This window comes from Stegodyphus dumicola, chromosome 9 (assembly GCF_044657685.1).
Source record: "Stegodyphus dumicola isolate Sdum_Otavi_A_Nest chromosome 9, ASM4465768v1".
In the NCBI taxonomy this organism is placed as follows: Eukaryota; Metazoa; Arthropoda; class Arachnida; order Araneae; family Eresidae; genus Stegodyphus; species Stegodyphus dumicola.
Genome location: NC_140776.1, coordinates 37258797 through 37285005, shown reverse-complemented (window position 1 = coordinate 37285005; position 26209 = coordinate 37258797). Strand labels below are relative to the sequence as shown.

General features: G+C 34.3%; 1 protein-coding gene across 2 annotated transcripts in view; it reads right to left on the bottom strand.

Annotated features, from left to right (window-relative positions):
- Nucleotides 1-26209, bottom strand: part of LOC118188109 (cell adhesion molecule Dscam1-like) — a 637201-nt gene that overhangs the window by 156169 nt on the left and 454823 nt on the right. For both annotated transcript variants that reach the window (XM_085823338.1, XM_085823339.1), the window contains 4 exons: nt 19688-19861; nt 11207-11354; nt 5083-5231; nt 3532-3663 (listed from right to left, as the gene is read on the bottom strand). In XM_085823338.1, the coding sequence (XP_085679464.1) occupies nt 3532-3663; nt 5083-5231; nt 11207-11354; nt 19688-19861 (603 nt within the window). The remainder of the gene's footprint in view (nt 1-3531; nt 3664-5082; nt 5232-11206; nt 11355-19687; nt 19862-26209) is intronic.

The window sequence follows — 26209 nt, the reverse complement described above, 5'->3', positions numbered from 1 at the left end:
AAATGTAACTGATTATACTAGGAAATAAAAGAGAAATTTAAGCAGGATGCAATGTTTTTGCTTCGTCTTTTCCCATAGCGAATATATAATATATTTATTAAAGATTGCGTTCAGACAATTCTTGTTGTTGAGGGTAACGATCGCAAAATCATCTTACTAATGACATAAACAAATACAAGTATCACTGAGCTGCATTTTTTAAGCAACGTTTTTCTACTTAACGCGCTCAGTACAATTTTCTGACATTTCCTTTGGCTGTAACTGTAATTGCACTTTTGTGTCCTTTGAGCAAAATTTGTTTTCTCCCAATCGAATTCAGAGATACTTTTGTAGATTTGACCTTTTTCATATCTGGTTTTCTTCTTAAGTATTGTTTCATCTTTCAGCTTTTTGTTTTTTATCCGATTGTGCAAGGATTCCTCAGCTTTAATTTTAGGTTTTTTGCTGTATAAGGTTGATAAAAGTCCAGAGAATTTAAAGATAGCAAAGGAAATATTATTCCAAAAGATATCGGAGGTAAATAACGAAAGCTATACGCTTCATATTTCAGAAAGAAAAGGACTTCAGTATAAAATTTCGTGATCAGAATATTGTCATAACTCAATAACTTTTACAAGATTATTAACTTTAGAATACATATATAATAAATTTTGAAAAAATTTTATGGAGACATAAATTAGCACGTGGAACTTAATATCGGATAGGCAAGAAAATTTAGATATTTTAGTGTGAAATACAATTCAATGTTTACTTCCCTGTAAGACGTAAAGGAAGTATTGTAGTCACGAAAAATTCTGGGTGTCGTATTTCAACGAAAACATCCATTTCGACCGCTATCGAATGAATTTAACGATGTTTTTGCTTGACATCTGTACTTAACGACAGACCAAAGGACTCTTTTTTCCCCCAAACGGATTATAAAATGGATTTAAAGTTGCCTATATCCTTCGTTTATGTTTTAATACATGTGCATAATAAAAAGCCAAAGCCAATTATTTTCAGTTTTGATCTTTTGCATTAAAATTATTAGCATCTAATACTTTATATAGAACTATAGCTCTATAATACTTTCTATAGTATTGAACCCTGAAACCTTTGATTTCAGAAATATGTTTGTGCTTTCTACTCCTTTGCAGAAAGCAAAGGACATATTAGGGTATCATATTTCAAATAAATTCCCATTTTGAACATTCTCGAATCTATTCGAATGATTCTTTTGCTTTGCATTTGTACGTACAGACAGAATAAAGTGATATTTTTTTCAAAATTTATTCGAAATTAATTCGGAAGAGATTTTTCCGTGATGTCTGTACTTACTTACGTACATGTATGTTATGTACCTCGCGTAAGTCAAAAACGAGTAGCATCAGAACGTTGAAATTTTGTACATGGGACTGACATAACATGTAGTTGTGCAACTGCCATAAAATGTTGTTAATCTCTATGCAATAATTTTAAATGTATCAAAAATTTAAAAGTTTAAGTGCCGTTAGGTCTAATATGAGAAATATTTATTTACATTTGGAATTCTTAGTAGAATAGTGAATGAAATCAGTTTCTTCAGTGCCCTTTTGTCGAATGGGACCAAAAATAAATTTTCAGGTTTGTGCACCGAAATTTGTGTCTTTCTATCCGTTGGACGAATTGCTTGTTTTGGAGTAGAAACTCTAATCTATTGCAAAAATAGTTTTTCTATTACTGCTTTTAACTGTATTGGTGTTTTAGGTTTTCTCTATTTTACAATTTTTATTGAAGATGTTTTGAATTTTTATGTAATTCTGCCTTGCCATGAAGGGAGAACTGAATTGACTGAATGAGAGATATAGCTCTAACGAAATTTGGGGAAATAAATTTCAATGAAATGCAGTAAAAACTGTGTATAATTCCATAATAATAATTATAATAACTATAAAGAATAATAATTATAAAGAAGGCATGCGGTAGATACTTTGATAAGTAAATTTGCATATTTTGAATACATAAATAATAAAAATTTGTGTTTCAATAAATTGCATTACATATTAACGCAATCATGGAAATACAGATATTTACGTTATTTTTTTGTTCTTTAAAGAATTAGTACTTAACAGTTATGGTTAAATTCGCCAGATGGCCCTTCGGCCCGAAAAACAGCAGCGTAACCCATAATAAATGCTGAATGGAATAGACATTGTAACTGAATGCTGTCGTAAAGTGAGCTAAGGTGTATAGGTATCAAAAATTGAATTCCTTAAGTGACGTGTATGCTTCGAAGATAGCGTGTTTTAAGACTGTCAGTGACGTTGAATGATCTTTGCGACTTAAGAAACCTCGTAACCAATCATATAACCACCTCGCAGGACTTCACATATTCGGATATAAATTATCAATCATGTTGAGATTGACAGGCGTGTTACTCGATTTCTTCCAAAGTTTGTAAGTTATATTTATACAAGAGGAAATATGAACACCACAAAACGAATGCTTATGTTTCCTCCAACTTAAGAAGATTGCTGTTTCTTAGTAGGTTAGCATAACGGTGATCTCTGACAGAGATAAGTAAAAAGGAACATATATTTAGAATTTTAATATATAAAGCCATCAAGTGCATATATAACTGTAATTAAAATTTGGACAGTAAAATTCTTCAAAAATCATGTTACAAAGTGCATTTCTGTGTTAATTGTTTTTACATAAGATGTAAAGCTACTAAATACAAAGATTTTGGATTCTTAATAGCTTTCATTTCGCCTACAGAATAATATTTTTAAGTAAATGAGGATTAAATAAATTTCGATTATTTTATTTTAAATGTTTCTCTTTAATAATTAATAGGATAGTCTGCAAAATTAGTATTATATTCTGGACTTCGACATTTAAAAAAAGAAGCTGCACAAAATTGAAATAAATTCAATTTAACCGTTTAATGACCGAATTTATATTAAAAATTATGCTGAAAATTCATGATTTTTATACCATTTTTATTATCTACAGGTATAGCTACAGAATATCTATAGATATTTTTATTATCTACAGATACACTAGATTTAGCTTTATAAGGCGAAAAAAATTTTTTTTTCGAGGGAAAAAGAAGATATTTACTATGGTTCATGACATTACCGAAGCTAACTCGGGCTTCAATGAGGCAGCCCCCAAAAAACCACAGTCTAGCCAAAATTAACACAGAACTGTAGTCTAGGTAATAATAGGTAATAAGGACTAAAGTAAAAATCAAGTAAATACCTTTTACGATCTATAAATGTCATTGACAGTATGGTACATTCTGAAACATGGTGTAGCACATAGCGGCACATCGCAATCTGGACAATACCGCCTTTAGATCTCGAGGGTAATCACAAAAGCGGCTTGGACCCCTCCCACAACTAAGAAAACATATGCTCGTTCATAGGAAAATCGCAACAGCATCTATTCCCGAGATATCTCGGGCGAGGTCGTTAAGCGGTTAAAAATGTTTTCATAATTAAAAAACTGCTAATCGAATTTTTTGATAATATATTTCCGAAACAATTTCGGAAGTACAATAAATCTTACCTTCAACTGTTCTCCACGATGCTGTGTATTTTAATATCGGGGAATTACCATCAAACGGCCTGTTCCATGTCAATCGAACCGAGCGACTTCCAACATCGTGCACTTCAAGGTTTTGAGGGGCATCAGGAACATCTTGGAACCACATAAAACAAGATTACTGTTATATTGAAATTTGGGGAAACGTCGAATATATAGTTAAAATATAAATATGCCCTGATGACCTTCATGAATAATTTCTAAGAATTTATTCACAAAGGGCATCACCTGATTTAATTTATATTACCATTAAACAGCTTAATAAGTTTTCTGTCAAATTCGATAATAAATGACGCGATTATAAGTAAATTAAACATTCGTCAATCTTACGTGGATTTTTTAAACTTTCGAAAATTATATAAGTTAGAATATAACAAAAAGAGGAAAATTATGTTATGTTCTTCAATTAATGAATTTTTAAAATTATTCAAATATTTATGATGTTATATAATGTTTCTTAAAGTTTAATTCAAAGGCATATCTTAAAGCCAAAGATTTTAAGATCTTCTCTGTAGAATCAAATTGTAAAAATTAAAATCCCATCTTCTGTAATAGCGCGTAATAATATGAAGCAATTTTTGTGGTTCTAAAAATAAGCAAAAAGCACGTCATTCAGTTGCATAATATAATGAAATATATTCTTTATTTCGAAGACTAAGAAAATCTGAAATACAAAAATATAATATCTTCACAAATGCTTTTTAAGCAAACAGTTAAAAAGATCTTTCTCACTAATATATCAGTACATTCAGAAAACATTCTTATGTATTAGTTATGAGCGTTGATGATTAAGTTAAATAAAAAAAAATCAGGGTAAAAGTAAAAAAAACGTAATTCACCTTAGAACGGTTTTATATTTTAAATAAATAATTTAACACTACGTACATAAGCTCCAAAAGAATTTCTCTATCTAGGTTAGGACAAATCTAGGTTGAAAGCCGAACCGATATACATGAAGAAGAAACAAACAAATAAAAACTACTCATTGACTTGGATCTAAACTATATTTTTTAACGAAATTCTACACGTTTTATACACCATTAGACGTTATTTGAAATGATCTTTAAACTAAATTTTACAAACAAATTAGGCATTCATCTCTTTACGTGAGTTCTGTAGTGTATATTCATAAAGCTGGAAAGTTTTATCAATTAGGTAGCTTTCGTATTTGGTATTCAATTACAAGGGGAAAATTATACCTTTATTTGATACACAAGTATGTATATATTTGCAAATTTAAATTGGCAATCAAAACCTGAGACACTAAAAAGCATTTTACTGGAGAAGAGATATATTTTAAATGTACTGTAATTCCGTTGTCAATAAATACGGAATAGCACTGCGCTGTTTAAGAAAAACTCGTTCATGCTGTTGACTTCCTAGGTTAGAGAGACTGATTAAAAATTCAGTAAAGTCTCACCGAGCCTGGCTTTGATGTATTAGGCAATATATATCAGGGCAGGGGGACATAAAAGATACGACTTTCTTATCCAGGAAATTTCGAAATCTGTTTACCTTGGACAGTTAATTGAAAATTCATGGAATCTTCTCCAAAGTCGTTCATCGCTGTACAGGTAAAAGACGCTGAATCTTCCCTTTCAACCTTCTCGATAATCAATTTCGCTCCCTCGCCCCCTCTCAGGTTCTCGGTGTGCTGGCTGTACCTGATAAAACAGAAAAGGGAAAAGTGAGTAGGGCGGGGGGATTTGTTTTTCGTTACATCGTAGGGGGATAATGAGGTTTCGGTGGTATGTGGGTTAAACGTGTCAAGAGTAAGTATTAAAAGCGCCATTGTATATGCCTCATTATGCGAGTAATTTCATTTTTTGGAGATTAATTTCTCAAATAATGAACGACGTGAAGCAGCACTTAATGGAAGGAAATAAATTAACGCTTATACTCGATTAACATATGAGAAAATATCATATTCAGTTTTAAAGATAATAAATGTTTAATTAAGTTTACAGATTAAGGAAAGGGAATAAGAGTTACGTTTTATTGAATTTAAAAACCTATATCTTAACATATGTAACATATTAAAACATGAATCTAACATTCTTTAAATATTGAAATTTTTAATTATTGAAAAAGGGTATTTCGGTCAAATTTATATTTAGAAGTGCGTTTTAGTAAAAAAGTATTTAAATATCTAATTCTTATTTTCATTATGTCAATGATAAATACATTTCATCCAACATAAAAGTAAATATTTTTCTATAAAACAACACATCATACATTAACATTTATTCTCTTTCTGAAATATATCAAAATGTTAGCTTCTTTTTAAATCATAAGTGCATGTTTTTAATTTTAAAAGTTATGTTTTATTGTATTGCAATTTAGAAGATCTTAATAATACTAAAATTTAGTAAGAAGAGTCAGCGTAACGTGCTTTTGGGCAGGCAAGACATGTTACACTTATGGTGTCAAAGATTAAATATTCGATGATCAGTCCTTTGGGACCCTTTTTGAGTATAAATTCCTGTGGAATTTACTGCAGTACTTTCCAGTGTGGCTTAATATATATTAGTCAAAATAGGAGAATCTTAAAAGAACGGAAGGTGTATGTTAGATTAAAGATTATGTTAGAGTACGTTAGATTATGAAAGGATATGTTAGATTAACTTTTTAAATCTTCCACTGTACAACATTGCTGGCAAAAACATAATCACATTTTTCGTTCTTTAAATTATTCAAAAAACATTATTCGTTCGCGAATTAGAATTCCTAGAGGCATTTGCGATTCTTAAAAATTCTGTATTCTGGTAATGATCTTAATTCGGATCCATCTAAAGATTTATTAGAACAAAAGAACTAGGAGTAATTAACGATTGCAATAGCAAATGAAAGCAGTTTTAAAATAATTTATTAGAAGAAATTATTTTAAAACTGCTTTCATTTTCTATCGTTAATTGCTGCTAGTGACGTCATTTATTCTTCTTAATCTGAAATTTCCAAATTTTCTGTCTGTTGTTATAGTGGAATCAAATATTTCCTTTCTTCATTTTCACTCCCCCAGCTGAAGAAGAAGGTTCAATTTAACCTTCGAAATTATACTCTTGCAAATTTACAGATGCTGGACTCATTCTTGTTGCTAAGTATTAGTATCTTTAAAATTTGTTGTCGGCGCATATTTTCTGTTATAAGCTAAAAATGTTTCAAGTAATATTATGGATTTGCTGGCATGCCTCTGAAAATTATCTAAAAAAAAACACGTGTTTTCAGTACGATTTTGCCTTTGCGAGAGCAGTTCTTAACGTCTGAGTCACAAAGCAAGCCTATGGTCAGGAGGCAAATTTTCGTGTGTCGACAGAAATTATTAAAATTTCTTTATAACATAAAATGAATACAAAACTGAAAAAAAATGAAAATAAATTATTACAAATATTTATCTTTAAGGAATTTTATTTATTGTTATATATAATAATATATATAATGATGTGCAAAATGTTGAATAAGGTATTCTATCCCATGTTTAATATGAAAAGTAATAACTAATAAGGCATTAATATCACCATAAACTGCAATTATAAAAAAGTGACAAAACACACATGTGACACCTTTCGATCCGATGATTGCAGCACAATAGTATGGAATAAGCAAAACTAGATTTTGACTCTATTCTCGAGGTATATTATGAACTCAAAATGGAATAAGATCTTCCTGTGGTTGTGTTAATGTGCAATATTGTTTTTCCCCAGCATCTTCCAGATATACTTTATAGCGTTTAAATCTACGTTGTTTCTAGGCCACACTATTTATATATGATCTTGCCAAATATAGCATGTTTTAAGCCAAGGGAATGGAAAGTGAGCATAAGAATGAAGACACACAGCAGCTGTTATGGATGTAAAATGCTCGTACCGAAGTGCCACTGACACATCACATAATTGTCTTTGAAAATCTTGTACGATGTTTGTCCGAATTCCCTTTAAATACCAGACAACAATTATGTTGTAAATTTTTTATATGGGCTAAGATGGTGACAGAATTGATGGCTAAATTCAAATCAATCAGTCCCTGCGTATGAAACGCCATTTTACATTGGTTTCAAAATTAAGAAAAATTTTATATGTGGTCAGTTATTTCCAGAACGGATGATCCACATTTTAATGAAATTTAGTATGACCACTGATGTATATAGTACAAAAGCATGCATCACATATCTGATAGTAGACACGCATGTTCATTGCAAGGCTCATAGATGTAGCATAGTCCAAAACAAAGGTTGGAACATCGAACAAAAAAGAGCCTATTGGGGGGGAATAGTCATACAACTCTCAAATCATTGGCAATAATGTAGTTTTAGGTGTCTTAATGGTCGTCGGTTCCCCTCCAGCAGGAACGCCATTTATAAGTAGATTTCTGGGAAGATGGAGGATAGTTGTATTTTCTCTAGGAAGAGTATTACAGAAATGTTCTATTGGAATTAGGTCGGCAGTTCTAAAGTTTGACATAGAAGTTATTGCAGAATGCACAATTGAGCAATGCAGAGAGAAATGCTGCAGAACGTCTCATTCGAGAATTTCAAGATATTGTCTCTCACTCCTCTTCTGACGTAGGTTGAACCAGTTTAGCTCAGTTTAGAATTGTTACTGGTGATCGTCCACCAATTAACACTATCAAAGACGTCAAATAATTGTTCGACCAATTGCTAAACAGGAAGAGTTTGGATAAGATTTGAAAATATCAGTCAGATGAGAAGTTTATTGGGACTTTGCATCTACTATTTAAGAAGCAGGATTTCAGGATTGGAAGGAACTTTCTTCCATCGCAAGAACACTTCACGAACTGACGGGCAACAAAAAAAAGCTTTTTCGGACAAAAGTGTATCAGGATGCATTTTAGAAATTGGTGGAGGCTTTAAAATTTGTGTTAATCCTGGCGTATTCTCAACTCGATGAATCTTTTATTCTTGACACTGATGCGAGCAATGGAAATTTCGGTGCTGTTTTGTCCCATAGAATAAATTTTCAAGGAAATGTCGTAGCATATTGAGTAAGTGTCTATTAAACAGAAATTAATGTGCCACTAGCAAAACGTTCCTCACCATAGTGAAAGCCGTAAAACATTTCCACTACCATCAGATACTCCAGAAATATGACATCATTACCCAGCATTAAAAGGATCATCACACGGAAACGTCAACGATCTGTTTAGACGACCCTAACCAGAACGTTGCACATAGTGTTCCAGGGTGGTAGTGAAATACGAGAGGGCTATACGGGTTGCACGTCAAGTTACAACTTCAACTTCGTCTGATCCAGAACGGTTGGAAGACGGCGATGTTAAACCCATAACTGACTTAAAAGAGTCTTGAATTAAGATACCTACCTGGTAGGATATTTCGATCTACAATTATGCGTCAAAACAACACTGGGTTCGCTGGGACTCACACCATATTCGAAACGGCTTATACTGGAAATTCGAATTGTATGATGGAAAGGGCATTCCGATGACAGCTGATTTTTTCAAGATCCCGGATCCTGGTTGCCATTAGAGAATCAAATTGCAGTTCAATAGGAAGCCACTTCGGAATAATGAATATTTTGCATAGAGTTGGAGAGCGTTTCTATTAAAGTAATGCAAGGGCTCACGTGCTAAACTAGCACCTATCTTGCCACCACTGGGCGGGTAGGAAAAGATCGAAGAAACGAAGCCGAGGGAAGGTTTGAAGTTACAGCGCAGGAGCGCCTTTTGAACCCATCGTTTTCGATATTCTGGGACCACTGCGACGAACTGCTGATTGCAAAAAATACATCCTCGTTGTCACTGATTATTTCATGAAGCTGCCTGAAGCGTATCCTGTTGCTGATCAAGAGGCTGTCACGGTAGCAGAGGAATGATACAGCATGAGACTTCCAGGATCAGATAGCCTGTATGGTTACACACGGATTAAGGAAAGAATTTTATCTCCGCGGAAAATAAACATTTATATAAACAACGCGGCATAGATAAAATCCAAACTACACTTTTACATCTACAGGCAGACGGCACTGCAGAGAAATTTAATCGAGCCATCCTTAATAACTTCTTGGTGATAATTTCCAGAAATCTAATGGACTGGGACCAAACGTTACCTACGTTCTTACAAGCTTAGCGCAGTGCTGACCACAAGACTACTGGCTATTCGCCATCTCAGATACTCTTCGGCCGTTACCTTCGTCTTGCCTTACGATTTGTTATTGGTCGCCTTCGTCACCTGAGGAGTACATTCAGAGTCTTCAGACGCGGTTTGAAGTGATGCACAATTTTGCCCGAAAGCGAGTCACGTGGCGACGCAGGAGATTAAGATCCTATACGAAAGAGCTAAAGGACAGCTATTCAAAGTAGATTACGAATTATGGTTATGAAATCAGACTCGATGGAAAGGACTTTCCCTTAAACTGCAGTCACCTGGGATTGTCCCTACACGATCCTGAACTGGTTGAACAAATTCTAAGCATAAAGTCATTCATCACGACAGCTTAGACCTTACTATGGCCATATGTCACAGTGTAAATAATGTAAATAATTTTACTAAGACCATGGTACTATGTGTATATAAATTTGTAAAGTCACACATTTATTTAGTATTTGATTTGTTGTACGGTATTGAAATTTTTATTTTGTTTTTGTCTTGATTTTCCTTAGTTATAAGTATGGTTTCCTGACCAAGGATTTTACTGCCCGGAACGTGCAGACCTTGGGAAGGGAGCAATGTTACGGATTTTTATGATGTAACCTTAACGGTTTCAAGAAAAGAAGGCTCTGCCGGAAACATAAGATTACAGAGGCAAGTCTATTTATCACTGAAATAAATTGCTGTGTCACTAAATTGGTGAGATATCATCAAGCTTCCGATGATTTAGCGACTACTTTTTGTGGTCAAATTTGGGGAGAAATCGGGAAAAGTTTAGAAACTTGGAGAACACTTTCCTCTATGTAACTGTAGTTGATACTGTAATTGAATAACTGTGAATAATTGAGAAACCTTCCACGCGAGCGATGCGCTTTGCATGGCGTTGTGTATAGCGTTATTAGTAGTTTGGAGTGGTAACTACTGACTGTGCTCTGTCCTACTGAGAAGAGCTTTGCGAGTACTTTTGTGGAAAGTTCTAGTTTTGCAATGTGTTTCTTTTGGGAGAGTAAATTTTATGAAGCTATCATCGGTTCTGTGTACCTTCAATTCATCAGGAACCCATACGCACGCAACAATATAAAATCAAATAAATATTCATAAGATAAATAGTTAGCTAATTAAAGAAATTAAATTGCAACAACTAAGTTTCTGATCAGAAAATTATATTACTTCATATAACTGAATGTGAGAAGGAACGCGGCTTTTATTTGCAAATACGAGTAATTACTAACCAAATGAAGGAAATATTTTTGGAATTACCATGAATTACTGTAATTTACTTAACTTTGAGAACCAAAACCATATATCTTCAAGTACTAAAATTTTAAGTACTAAAAATTTCAAGTACTAAAACTTCAAGTATTAGATTAAATCTATCACTATTCTGATATGTTTCTATAGAGTGGAATATATGTCATGAGGCTATTATTGTACATGGCAACTAATTGCAGGGTTAACAGGTAACAGATTAAGGGTTTCAGATAACAGATCCAAGTACTTAATATAGCTTTCATTTACCGTGGTTTTGAGATTAGATCTAACATTAGTCCATTTTTTCTCCATGTAAATGTCATTGGTATATCACCATAAGCATTGCAATTCATGTGAACCTTTTCTCCTCTCCTTGCGCTTAAGATTGTAAACTTCGTTTCAAATTTTGGAGCACCTGTAAAAAAAATATCATATATCACTTGCTTGTATTTTATGTTAACTTTTAAATCTACGGTGTATTTATTTAATAAAAAGCATATATGTACCAGATAAAAAGATAAGAATTACTTTAATTTTTAGCACATAATTTAACGTAATTAATAAATAATAACTGCATTATGTATTTCGTTAAAAAATGCATTAATGCATTTTGCATTAAAGCAAAAAAAAAAAAAAAAAAAAAAAGAAAAAAAAAAAAAAAAGAGAGAGAGAGAGAAAGAGAGAGGACGGAAAAGACCTTAAATATGTTAACTTTTAAATCTCTTCATGTTATCATTCTTAGTCTAGAAACTTTTTTTTTTTTTTTTTTTTTGTATTCAGCTGACTTTAATGGAATTTTTAATATTTTCTAAACAGACACTTGTTTAAACTATTTATTCAGATTTATTTCTATTAATATTGACTTACGAAATCAGATTAGTATTCCCATTCTCTTATATAACTGTCATGCCTCGCGCTCGTTCAAACACGAGGTGGGTTCTTCTGTGTAAACTTACCATAGTGGGAAAATAACAGTTGTCCGCTTTGACATTTTCTTCACTAATTTATTACACAAACTGCACTATGGATACACCATACAACGAGTACACTGTAACATAAACTATATACAATATATATATACAAGGCGCGCAAAAGAAATTAAAACATATTTCTTTTCTCTACGTTCTCACACGGCATGCTCGCCGGTCCAACTCCCAGTGCCCTCTCCTTCCAGTCTTTCTTCCCCCCACCAGCCTGCCTCGACCGGTTTTTCCGGGGTAAGTCACTTCCGTTCTTCCTCTTTCATCAGGGGAAGGAACTTCACACCTCCCCTCTGGTTTGTAAATATTTACGACTGAGTCGAAAAATTTGAAACCCATATTATTTTGGCACTTACCAGGTAGTCCCTCTTTTCCGGGACACAGCCCAAGGAATCACAGTAAAATCAGAGAGCAAAAAAAAAAGGGTCATGCTACAGTTATAAACACTAACACAAAAAAGAACACTTAAAACACATAAACATAAAAACTGCACATGTCCAAATTTCTACAGCGATACAAACAAAACATTGCAATATCAACTCACTGACACTACTTTAAGGAATAATTCGTTTACTAATATACCCTAATAACACAATCTTTTCTAGAGTAACCACAATAATACAAAAAAAATAATAAATGAAAATTACAATATCTATATACTTTTTGCCGTACTAGCATTGAACATTATCCTTTCTAGTGTTACAATAATAAACAAACACACACACAAAAAAATATATGATACCAACATTAGTTTCTTTTTTTTTTCCAATTTAGTTCAGATTATTGGTCACTTATACATTCGTGAGGGATCCTCGACAATGCGTCTGCATCGGAGTTTTTAGCTCCTGGTTTATGCATTACAGTGACTTGGAAGCGGGATAGAGCTAATGCCCATCTCTGTAATCTAGCATTCCGGGGTATCCCATCGGTTAAGTACTTTAATGGGTTATGGTCTGTATGCAACAAAATTTTATTTCCGTATGTCCAAGTTTCGAACTTGTCGAGAGTACAAATTATTGCATACGCCTCTCTTTCTATAGTGCTCCATTTAGACTGAGCGCTAGTTAATTTCTGGCTAGCAAATGTTATCGGTCTAGCTTTCCCATACTCATCTCGTTGAAGTAAACACGCTCCAATACCTATTAGTGAGGCGTCTGTGTTAATTTCAAAAGGTTTCCGTATATCCGGCGTATATAAAGACGATGCCGTGCACAAAGCATCCTTTAATTCTTTGAATGCCTTCTCGGCTTCAGACCCCCAAGGTATATCATTAGGTATAGATTTTCTCGTGAGATCAGTTAACGGCCTAGCTACTTTTGCATAATTCGGAACATACTCTCGATAGTAATTATATAACCCCAAAACTGATCTTAATGCCTTTTTGGTTCTAGGTGGCTTCAAATTTTTAATGACCTGCAATTTCTCTGGATCTGGGCCATGTCTGCCTGAGCCTACTATGTGACCTAAATACTTTACCTCCGACTTGCCAAAAGAGCATTTCTCTAAATTAGCCGTAAAGTTCAATGTCTGTAAAGTACTGAGTACGGCTCTTAAATGTTTAAGATGTTCTTCCCACGTTGACGAATAGACAATTATATCATCGATGAAACTTTCAGCATAATCACTATGTGGTCTAAGAGCTTGATTCATAACTCTTTAGAAAGTTGCGGCAGCACCTGACAAACCGAACGGCATCACTTTCCACTGATACTGAGATTTCGGAGAAACAAAACTCGTCAGATGTCTACTTTCCTTCTCCATAGGGATTTCCCAATACCCCTTAAGAATATCTAGCGTAGACAAATAACGTGCTGCCCCTGCCTTATATCGAAGCTCTTCTGCGTTTTGCATAGGAAATGGGACAATCTGACTTTCCGCATTAAGCCCTCGATAATCACAACATAAACGTACGCTTCCGTCCCGTTTCGCTACACACACAATAGGGTAAGCAATCTCTGCTGTGGAAGGTTCAATTAAACCTCTTTCTAACAAATCAGCAATTTGCTTTTCCACCTGTGGCTTCAACGCCTCAGGTACCTTATAAACATGAGGTTGCTTTCTTTCAACTCCCGTTTTTAACCTGATACTGTGGGATCCTACCTTCGCACATTTAATCTCCCCGTCAAACACTACATGGAAAGATTTGATTAATCTGCTCAATGATCCCTTTGTGACCTATCTAAATGTTTCCATTCCTCTGAAACACAGATCCTATCTAAAAGTTTGTCTACTTTAGGGTTTCTTTGAATAGGTGCGTGCTGCACCTCCCCAAATTCTGTGTCAGCCTCATAGATTATCCCTACTGCATTTATAGGCTGTATATATTTCCGTAACTTATTTTGATGCAAATGTCTAACAGATTCATCTGGCAATTTTACCAAATATGAATGTGGAGACTTTTTCGCAACTATTTCTCCAGGTCCTGTCCATTTCGAGCAAAGTTTATTTGTTGACGTTGGTATCAGTACTACTACCTCATCTCCTATCTCGAATTCATTTTCCTTAGACCTCAAATTATGATGATGAACATATTTCTGCTGTTTAGCTTCCGAATTTTCTTTAGCGAATTTCTCTGCCTCCTGTAACCTATTTCGAAGAGAAATTAAATATTCAGTAACTGATTCCCCAACTCCTTGTGGTAATACCGTCTCATCTACCCAACTTGATTTAAGTATCGCCAGTGGCCCCACTGGCACCCGACCATACATCAGCAAAAATGGTGAGACTCCGGTAGTTGAATTCGGTATCTCCCTATAAGCCCATAACAAATATGGTAACTGCTTATCCCAGTTTCTTCCTTGAGTATTTATCGCGTGATGCAACATTGACTTCATTGTTCCTATCCATCTTTCCACTAGCCCGTTTGACTGCGGATACCCTGGCGTAGAAAATTTTGGCGAGGCCCCTAACCTAGTTAAAAATTTTTGTGTTAGCTTAGCCTTAAAGTTCGTTCCGTTATCCATGGCTATCATTCTCGGAACTCCTGTTCGCATGAAAATATCAATGAAAGCGTCACATGTAGCTTTCGCTGTTATCGCCTTTAGTGGAATTGCCTCCGGCCATCTGCTATGTTGATCAACAACACATAACACATACTGGTGCCCTCTTGAAGATTTCGGCTCAATCGGCCCTAAAACGTCCGCATTAACCACTTGAAATGGAAGTTCTGGCCTCCCTACTGCTGTAATTGGAGCCCTATCCTTCACTTTAACTTTCCTTCGTAGCTGGCATTCCTTGCAAGCTTCGCACCACTTCCGCACCTCCTTTGACAATCCTTCCCACGAAAACGACATTTTAATCCTTTCCGCCGTCTTCTTTGCTGCGAAGTGCCCCCCCTTGTAAGCTTTCGTGAGCCAACTTCACAATTTCTTTCCTGCGGCTTTGAGGAACAACTAACTGACTACATCGCTGCCCATTGACACTTCCCGTACGGTACAAAATTCCTGACTCCAGAATTACCATTCTTGTTATTACGTACATCCATGAACCCAATACCCATTCTTGTTATTACGTACATCCATGAACGCGCTTTTCAGCGAAATACATTCCGCTTGCTCCTGCCTAAAACGTTGAGTTTGCGATAAGGGTGGGTTATCAGCTGACACTTGCTCACTGCCTCCCACTTCTACTTCCCCCTCATCTTTACTCCTTACCAACGGTGTAGTACGAGCTATTTCCGTTTCACCTTCGACCTCGTGACTGGCTTTTTCTGTCGATTCCTTTCCGTCCAAGTTACTCGATACCTGACCAACTCCCAATACTAGTTTTTCTTCCTTATTTTCTCCCCAATAAATATCTCCTTGTTCCCTGAGAAGTCTAAAATCTCGAGGTGTCACCAGCGCCTCCTCGTTCAAATTATGCACTACTGCTGCATGAACGTTTACATAAGGCTGTACCTCCTCTTCTCCTGACCAGATACTGATAGGTACTGTAACTAATTGGACTTCTACCTGGGGTCCCACGGCGGGTTGTAACCATATCTTCCCTCCAGACTCCAAATATTTCTGTGGAACTACCGATTTCCGGATTACAGTAACTTCTGCTCCGCTATCAATCACTCCTTTGAATCTAGCGTTGCCTATCTGCAGTTCTATCCTAGGTAATTCCCCACTTGCCCTAGTTAACGGAATTTCTTCTGCATAGTTAGCTAACTTCAACCCTACGCATATTTTATTTAATCCCTTTGCTTCCACCTCATCCGTATCCTCTTTTTCGCTTCCTCTCTTGGGTTTCGCTATCAGGTTTATCGCTGGACAAAAACGCTTTATGTGTCCTTCACCCTGACACTGAAAACATTTTAGAACTTTCTTATTTGCCTGCATCATTCCTTGAGGTTCTAAAGTTTTTACCCCTTTGTACTTCTCCTTATCAACCCTGTAATCAGAACTGAAATTCCCCTTACTCTTATTTGGTCGTCCTAATTTTTCCCCTTGTCTTATCGGTTCCTGTTTTGGTCCCACTTTATTTACTTCCTGAGCACTCGTATTGTAATTTCTAGGCATTGCTGCAACGTAATTATCCAAATCATTTGCAAGCTCTGACGGAGATAACCAGTTTTCTACCTCTTTTAACAGTATATGCGCCTTAACATTTGCGGGTAATTGATCTTTTACTTGATCGACAATCAATAGTTCTCTTAATTTATGAAAAGTCTTAACTTTTCTGGATTCTAAGTAGAAATCAAGTGCTGCCTCAACCCTCGCTATGTGCTGAGTATACGTTTCCTCATATCTTTTTACACATTTTTCTAAATTCTTTTTATGTTGCAATGGGGTAATCTGGAATTCTTTTAATACTGTATCTTTAATCTTAATATAATTATCCAAATCCCTTTCACCCAGAGTTGAAATCAAACTTTTAACTTTAGTTTTTAAACTCTGCAAAATAATTTTCCCCTTATGTTCTTCAGGAATTTTATAGAGATTAAACATCATTTCCGCATGATGGAAAAAGAACGGCCATTCCTCAGCTTTAGATGGCGGGTCAATCATAACTCCTTTCATTATTTTTAAATGTTTCAAGAAATCATTTGCCTTGCTCTCAGCATCTGAAACCCCTTCATCCTCTGAGCCGGATTTATTTCCTCCTTTATCTATTTTCCTACTCTGAATTTCTAATTCTTTAATTTTCATCTCGTGTTCTCTCTCTAATTGTCTTTCCCGAAATTCCATCTCTTTTAATCGGTCTTTAGCCGCATCTGCCTCTAACTTACACCTTTCTAACTGCAGCTCCATTTCCTTTAACTTAATTTGAGCCTGCATGTTCTTAATAATTTCATCAGATTCTTCTGACACCCTATTTCTCCTTTTAGGACGCATATTAACTTCTGGTATTTCTTTTCACAGCTTTACCCATACAACACATAAATAACACTTAATTTTACAGGCAAACATACATATTTCACTACTACTGAATACTACCATTATTCATTTAGCAAATATTATCATTAGTGAACACAATCATGAATACCTTTCTCATATTACTATTAACATATATTTCACCATATATTGTTAACACTTGAATACCAAAAATTATATTAGCTTTTGAATTAGTACAAACAAATAGTTCTGAATACTTTGGCCTTACGCCGTAATACCTTACATATTCTGGAAATGAAACAAACATTTACTTATTGTTCTCAAACCATTAAACTAATTAATTTTTAATCAACCTATTAACTTTAATGACTAAAACATTTTGCCAAAACACGGCAACAACAAAAATAGATAATTTCTACCTTAATTAGTAACATGAGCACACAATTAAATGTTTCGAAATTACTGCTGACATATTTTTGAACTATTTTAACATTCATTTAGCATACATTATCTCCTTAATAACAAAATTAATCATAATTCCTTATTTGCATATAAAATATACTTTCTAAGTGTCTACTGGCTTTAACGCCTGGCATTCTCATCATGTTATTAACCGACATTAACACAATTTTAATTTTCTCCGTTACTATAGTAATTATAGGGAGGGAGCTCTCTTCATTTATATATTGTGCTTCCCAAGAAATTAAGAGGGACTTACCTTTGATCCCGATAGTAGAAAATGACGAGTTGTGCTCAATTCTGTACAATTTCCTCATCGCGCTGCATAACACTTCACTTAATAATATCACCACGGTAATACTGATAATCACTTTTACCATCCACTGTTTCAACACTGCACGAACATTTCAATTAATAATATCACCACGGTAATACGGATGATCACTTTTACCAGCCACTGTTTCAACACTGCACGAACATTTCAATTAATAATATCACCACGGTAATACGGATGATCACTTTTACCAGCCATTGTTTCAACACTGCACGAACATTTCAATTAATAATATCACCACGGTAATACTGATGATCACTTTTACCATCCACTTTTTCAACACTGCACGAACATTTAAATTAATAATATCACCACGGTAATACTGATGATCACTTTTCACACGACGAGGTTTCATACACCCTTTCGTTTATTTGCACGTGTAGGCTTACGCGCGCCACTTTCCGTCTTTCACGACCATCTTTTGTCATCTTCCTTGCTTTCGTGAATTATTTCCTTCATTTAAACCACGTTCACTCAAATCACCTTTTACGATCTTACTTCCTTCGTATTTTTAGTGATTTCATTTTTCCCACTATCCTGTCGACTGCGCCATTTGTCATGCCTCGCGCTCGTTCAAACACGAGGTGGGTTCTTCTGTGTAAACTTACCATAGTGGGAAAATAACAGTTGTCCGCTTTGACATTTTCTTCACTAATTTATTACACAAACTGCACTATGGATACACCATACAACGAGTACACTGTAACATAAACTATATACAATATATATATATACAAGGCGCGCAAAAGAAATTAAAACATATTTCTTTTCTCTACGTTCTCACACGGCATGCTCGCCGGTCCAACTCCCAGTGCCCTCTCCTTCCAGTGTTTCTTCCCCCCACCAGCCTGCCTCGACCGGTTTTTCCGGGGTAAGTCACTTCCGTTCTTCCTCTTTCATCAGGGGAAGGAACTTCACAATAACTGTTTTGGTTAAAAGGAAATATTTAAAAACAAATTTCTTACCATCGATGCAACCAAGCATTGCTTAGTGAAAATCTTGTTAAGGAAAATTCATTGTTATTTTCATGAAAATGCAAATAGTCTGAACTGAAGGTATTTTAAATTTATTATTTGAGTTTTAGCTTATGCCGTTCATTTCCGCGTGCGGAAAATGTCGGAAACATTTACGCAAATAAAGATAAAATACATTTAAATTAGCTATGTCAAAGGAAATTATGGGAGCTTTTAAAATTCTAGTAATAATTATAACAAAGTATGAGTTTTTAACTTAATCATTATACCTCTCGTGTTTTCAGATTTAAAATACATATATCATATTTAAGCAGTGCAAAACTGCTTACACCACTTACCCACGAAAACTTGAAAACATTGTAAAATGCTTGCATGTATTCAACAAAACAAGAAATTAAACTCTGCAGCATCAAATGGTTCTACAAATAAGCAGCAATACTTATCAAAATATTAAGTTTTATATAATTTATCAGCTATTCCCATTAATTAGAATTTTAAAAGTTCCATCCTCTAAGAATATTCTACAAGAATAATTCCTAATTTTAATAACATTCAATATTTAAAAGTAATGAGTAAGGAATTCATTTATTGTAGCACAGCTTTTAATGTTAAATTGTACTATACAAAGTAGAAATTTATGTTGTGTATTGTATAATAATAACTTCATAATAGATAAGACTTACTATGAACAGTGAATCTGACTACGGTACTCAAGCCAGCGCCTACGCCGTTGTTTGCTTCACAAAGATAAAAGCCTTCATCTGATAGTTCTACACTTCTGAAGTTCAAAGAACCATTAACCAGAATGTGAACGTGAGAACTGCTAACGATAGTCTTGAAATCATCAGGTGGAGTATCTGAAAGAGAAAAAAAAGTTCTGCGTAAAGGTAAATATTTGATAAATGATTTTATACCAGAAAGCGATAAAAGAGAGATGTTTTCATTGATATCTGGCAATTACGTTTTATGAGCACCTGATTGATGGAAAAAGTTTTCAAATAACTTTTCAACTGAGTATAAAAAATGTTACGCAAAATAAATGGAAAAGAGATTTGTAATATAATTGCACTTTAAAGGTATTGCATCGTTTTCACTTCTTTTCCCATTAAAATGCTTCTAAAAAGCATAATTTATAAATAAAATTAATGAAATAATTTTAGCTAAGAGAAAAATGTTACTTTATGAGAAATTTCTCTTGACTTTCCTTGCTGAGGAATAAAATATCAGTAAGTTTTAGTAAAATACCTGTTACATTTACGTTTATTTCAACATATATTTTTCTGAAGTGCATTCCTGTAATTTACATTCAGATATGTATTTACTATAAAATAACTATATGTTGTTATTAAATTATTCTAAAAAATTTCTCGCAAAGTTTGAGACTCCCATACCTCAACCGATGTTTTACATTGTAGGGACATTAGGTATTTTTTGGAAGCGGGAGCCATGAAAGAGAGCCACACCTTCACCGGGAATCGAACCACGGACCTCTGAAATACGCGCCCAGCATACAGACCACTACACCACGAAGGCACGCTAAGAAGGCGGATAAAATACCTTATATACTCCCCTTTTAAAAAGCGACTGAGGTTTTAGGAGACCCAATCGCCAAATCCTGGGATGCGGAGAATCATCATCCACTATCCTATTTTGTTTGGGCGCCACTGTAGAGACAATAGGTATTTTTTGGAAGCAGGAGTGCTGAAAGATGAACAACGCCTTCTCCTGGAGTCGAATCACAGACCTCTGGAATACGCGCCCAGCGTGCAGACCGCCACACTACGAAGGCATGCAAAGAAGGCGGGAGAAATATCTTATAACTGAAATTCGATATTGTTGAAAATTATATATTGAATTAGCTTAACATGCATTTCAGTGCAAGATTTTTTCTATCGATTCGATTGTTGTTTATCATAAACTGTTTCTCTCAATAAAGTGAATTTTTAAGTTATACATTTAAATAATTAAAAAAAAAATATATTGTGTTTAATTATTGTACGTTTTCTTTATTACACACACACACACATATATATATATATGCTTAAGTAAATATTTAATGGAGACATAATTAGGGCTGCTGTCGCTATTTAAGCAATGCATAGAGTTCTGAAACAAACTTTAATTAAAGTGGGAATAATAGATAATAGCTCTTATCTTCGTAATGCATCCGCTTTAAAGTATTTTAACAGTTTACTCTCACCCTTTGTGCAAGAGAATATTTCCTTTGTTGCTGTTTCATTCATTGTTGCCAGTGAAAGATTAATTACTTAATGTTAAAAATGGAAACCTTTGTGTTACTTATTTTGTTTATTGTTGTAGATTATAATAGACACGAGTATCATCTGCAGAGTTAATTATCCGGAAATAAATTTTGATTTAAAGATGCACAGTATGCCCATGTCTTTTCGAAAATGCAAATCAGTCTTATTTATGTCATGATTTCTATTTATATAAATAGTACAGTACAGTTATGAATATACTGTCGCACAGTGATAGATTCGAAATTATAATAATTTATTGTGCCAGTCTTATCTACGATATTATCTTAACAACAGAGTTCACAATTAAGAGATAATTGTAAAAATTAAAGTAAGCTTTTATTACTGATAAAAGAACTTATAAAAATGCACATAAACACTTATGATGACATATTGTTTTTGCAAGTTAAATAATAATACATTAGTGCTGCTGATGTCAAACTGGGAATAAATTTAAGAAGTAAGTAAACTGTTGCTAGAGCCACACTGTGTACGAAACGTACAAATGTAAACTGTGTCTTTTCCATCTGAAATTCTGTAATGATTTAAAATATTGTTTTAGTTTCTCTAGTCGAAGCTCCTATTACACTGCATTTTCCCGTACCATTAAATAGAGGCCAGTTAATCAGTACTGTGAAACCAGTCGTATGGGACAGACACTTACTTCTTAGAGCGCATATTTTAGCTTCATAAAGCTCCAAGGAGAATACAAGGACGTAGCAACTCGATGACGAAATCATCCCAAATATATTCGACAGGACTGAAGTCAAACAAAAGTACTGATTTATTTTCGAACAATATTCTGAATCTGAAGGTGTACAGCTACGTTGCAGACTGATGAGACCGAGCGTTATTACTCATGAACAAAAACAAAAACATTTATGCGTATAGCACTATTAACAGCCTTAAGTTCGAACGCAAAACCTTTTTTTTCTTTTTTACCTGTTATTTGCTCCGCCCTTAGGCACTAAGCGGAAAGGGTGGAGTGCCCCGTGGAAGTCTTTTTAAGAGAAGCTGGCTCGTATCCACGTTACACATCTGTATAATCACAAAAACTCCCGTTCAGCCAGCTTGTTCGCCGGGACGTGGACGTCGGAGCGAAATACCAGTTTTCAGCGGCTTTTGCCGCTCGGTCGCTATTGGGCCGAACGCAAAGCTTTGTTATAAACCTTTGGACTTTGAAAGGTATGAATTATTTCGATGCGACTAATTGGCATAATACCTCCTTATACAAGTAAAACCCCACCGCAGAAATAATATCTTTTATATATACACGATGAAAGACTGGTTATTCCATCCTCTATATAAATGAAATTAGGCCAAAAATCTTTGCTTAAACAAAACAGTAATTCACTTATGAACAGTAATCGAAGTAATTATCTTGCCATTATTGTTGATGCTGCTATCTCAGACTTTTATCTCTGCAAGAGGAAGAGCCAAATAGCAGGTCGAGTAGTAAAGCCATTGAACACGGGTAGTTCGGTTGGGTATCGAATCCTGGCGAAAAGGCTGGCTACATATGTGCTTTAGTGGTACCATGTCTAACGTTGGTAGGAGTCAGTTTTCCTTAGAAATACCTCCACGAAGGCATCCTTAGACAGATAGCCCTCGAGCGCTCATCCATACATAGTCAAATAAATTAAACCTGGAAGATATAAAGAAACGTGGGGCAATTTAGTTCGCATAGAAGGATTAGGTAAAAAACGAAGGACGAAAGGGATGCTTTCGAGAGAGTTGTTTTAAAGAAGACAGGCTCATGTTCACATAACTCATGGGAAAAGAAGTAAAACTTCTTTTCAACCAGTAAGTTTCCTGGAATTTGATTCCGAGTCGAATTACGAGTATTTAGCAGTGATATTCTCGCATAATGGCAACTCTGGTGAAAATTCGGTAAAAACGCAGGTCTTCTTATTCGAACAATAATGTTTGTTAAGTAATCCCAAAACAATTACGTAACGGTTATTTGACGGTTTCTTTATGTAGAAATAAAAGATAATGTTCTTTAGGTGCTATATATAGTTTTTGTCAGATGGTTTACTAGTAAAATTATTAGTATTCCAAAGCTTAAAAATTGGTTTCAGATGTTTGGTCTCCTGATTTTCTATATTCAGGTATCTAAAGAGGTTATGTATGCTTCAATAACCATTCACCATACCTGGTCTTCATCTAAATCATAACTGAAACTATGTGACATGATTAATAACAGCTGGGCATTCTTATATTGCAACTTTACCTTTAATGACGATTGTTATTAATGTAATGCAAATGTATGATTTTATGATTTTCTCGCTGTCGTTTTATTTTTTTATATTCTGCACAGAAAAGTACTTGAATGACTTGTAAATTTAAAAAAAAAAAAAAAAAAAAAAATTCCCTTATTTGTAGTATTAAATACCTGAAATTTTAGTGAATAGAAAATAATTTCGATGAAATTTTTGTTTATTATAACCACCTATAACTGCTATAACAGCATCAGAGATGCTATTAGTCTCGTTTCTCACATTTTTGTCCGAATCCGTTTCCAGTTGAAAGGATGTTGCTATCACCATGTATTGTTTTTAAAGAAATATTAAAGCGAATATTAAAAATTGTACCCCATACTGTACAGGGAATTCTAAACATATGCTGTTGTGAAATATTGCGTAATTTCACTGTTGAATATTGTTTTGTTTTTTTGGAAAATTGTTACCATAGCAACTGTTTTAAATAAAAATTAAAACAATTTACATTTTAATTCTGCCTTAAATACCTAACTAAATTCAAAATTGGTAACAATATCAAATAAAATTTTTAAAAATAAAATTTAAAAAAAATCTCAATGCTTTAGAGATATTAGGTAATTTTTTTTGGAAGCAGGAAAGATGAAAAATGAGCAATCGCCTTCGCCGAGAATCGAACCATAGACCTCTAGAATACAGGCCCAGCGTGCAGAACCGCTACACCACGAAGGCACGCTAGGACGGCGGGAGAAGCACCTTATATACTCCCCCTTTTAAAGGGCGACTGGAGTTTTTAGGGGTCCCAATCGCCAAATCCTGGGTGTGGAGACTCATCATCCATCACGCTTTTAGTTCTGGCGACACTGTAGAGACATTAGGTATTTTTGTGGAAGCAGGAAAGATAACAATTGAGCAATAGCCTTCGCCAGGAATCGAACCATGGACCACTGACATACCGGCCCAGTGTCCAGAACCACTACACGACGAAAGCACGCTAGGTAGGCGAGAGAAACACCTTATAAAGCTTTCAGATTTCATATTACGGCCAAAGAGTCGTTTTTATTTAACGTTTTATGCGTTACCTTTATTTATTAAATATAATATTCTTCGGAATTAAACCATAAACTTCATTTCAACAGTAATATCTCAAAATAAATTTAAAACGATCATATCTTTAGAATTTTCGATACACAGTCTCACATTTAGGTAAAAATATTTTCTTCGTACATACTGTTGCCATTCCTCGCTTTGAAATCGTTGAGTTTCTTAATCAAATATTCGTTAAAGGTTTACTAAATATGAAAGTGATAATAAAACAAATTCAAAATACCAAGTTCTGGCTTCTAGATCTGCATATTCTAGAGTAGGACAACTTATTCAAAACTTGATGTCTCTAGGTACCGTTGTTTTTTCGCAGCCCGAGAAACGTACATACTTTCATGCAGATTCGTCATTATTTAATTTCTTTAAATATAATTCGGGGCTCTAATATTTGGCAGCAAAATTTTGAAAAGTGAACCGAAATTTATAGTGAACCAACGCGAAAATGCCCAAACAAAATTAATAGCGCTTTAGGGCTCACGCTCTTTGGGCCAACAATAACGTTATTTCCGTTTAGTTAAATTCTAAATATAGGCATAAATTTTAATTATTGTTTTCAATATTATAGTCGGATGAAACTATTAATCCTTAAATATTTTTAGAATGTTTAATACGTTTGGACCCCTAGAGCCTAGTGCGGAAAAAAATGTTTAATAAATACAATTATTAAAAAGACCAATGATTAAAAATAAAAAGTGCGTAAAAAGGGAAGTTCAAAAAATAAAATTAAAAAGACAAAAGCTTAATTAAAAAAATGAGCTTTGTAAATCATATTTTTAAGAAAAATCGAACATTCATAAGAAGACAGAAAAAGACTGAAAAAGATTAATGGCAACATTTAATACTGTATCAAAAATTGTAAATAAGCTCTTTTGCAAAAGAATTGAAGCACCAAGCGAATCACTAACGGATTCAAGCGTGCATTGCCGCTAGGGGCGTTGTTCGACCAACTACTAATTTGAACACTCAATGGGGGATTATGAGCCGTGAACAGGTACTATGATCTTGATTTTGTAATCATTTTATTATCTGTGTATGAGCTATACTCATATTCAATTTCATCAAAAACAACCACTTCCTTCCTGGTGCTTCGATTTTTTTTTTTTTTTTTTCAAAAGAGTGTATATGCTGCTTTTAAATATTTTGCGATTTTGCTGGTGAATTTTATGTGGTGTAAGGGTGAAAAAATTAATGTTTAATGATAAAGTTCGAACTTAGTAGCACTGTATCGGGAATTCTAAAAATATGCAGTTGTTAAAAATTTTGCGATTTTACCATTGAATTCTATGTAGCGTATATGCGGAGAAAATGATATTAAGTGATAAAATAAGAAGACAAAAAAATTGTTTTAGCAGTAATGATGCCACGAGCACACTGGTAAATTACGAGCTCAGTATGAGTATAAGAAACCCTTTGGTGTGACATTAAATTCTGAATCTTTTGAGCTTTCCTGTTTTAATTTGTTTCTACTAAGTAATAAAAAGCACAAGTTCTTGCACAATTTATTAATAGCCTTCGGTCGAAAAAGACTCCTTTAGAAAATTCTTAATAGGAGTTAATTCATATTGCTTTAAATATTCATTTTATTTAATTTGAGGTAACATTTGAAGAAGTATTTCAGAAATTT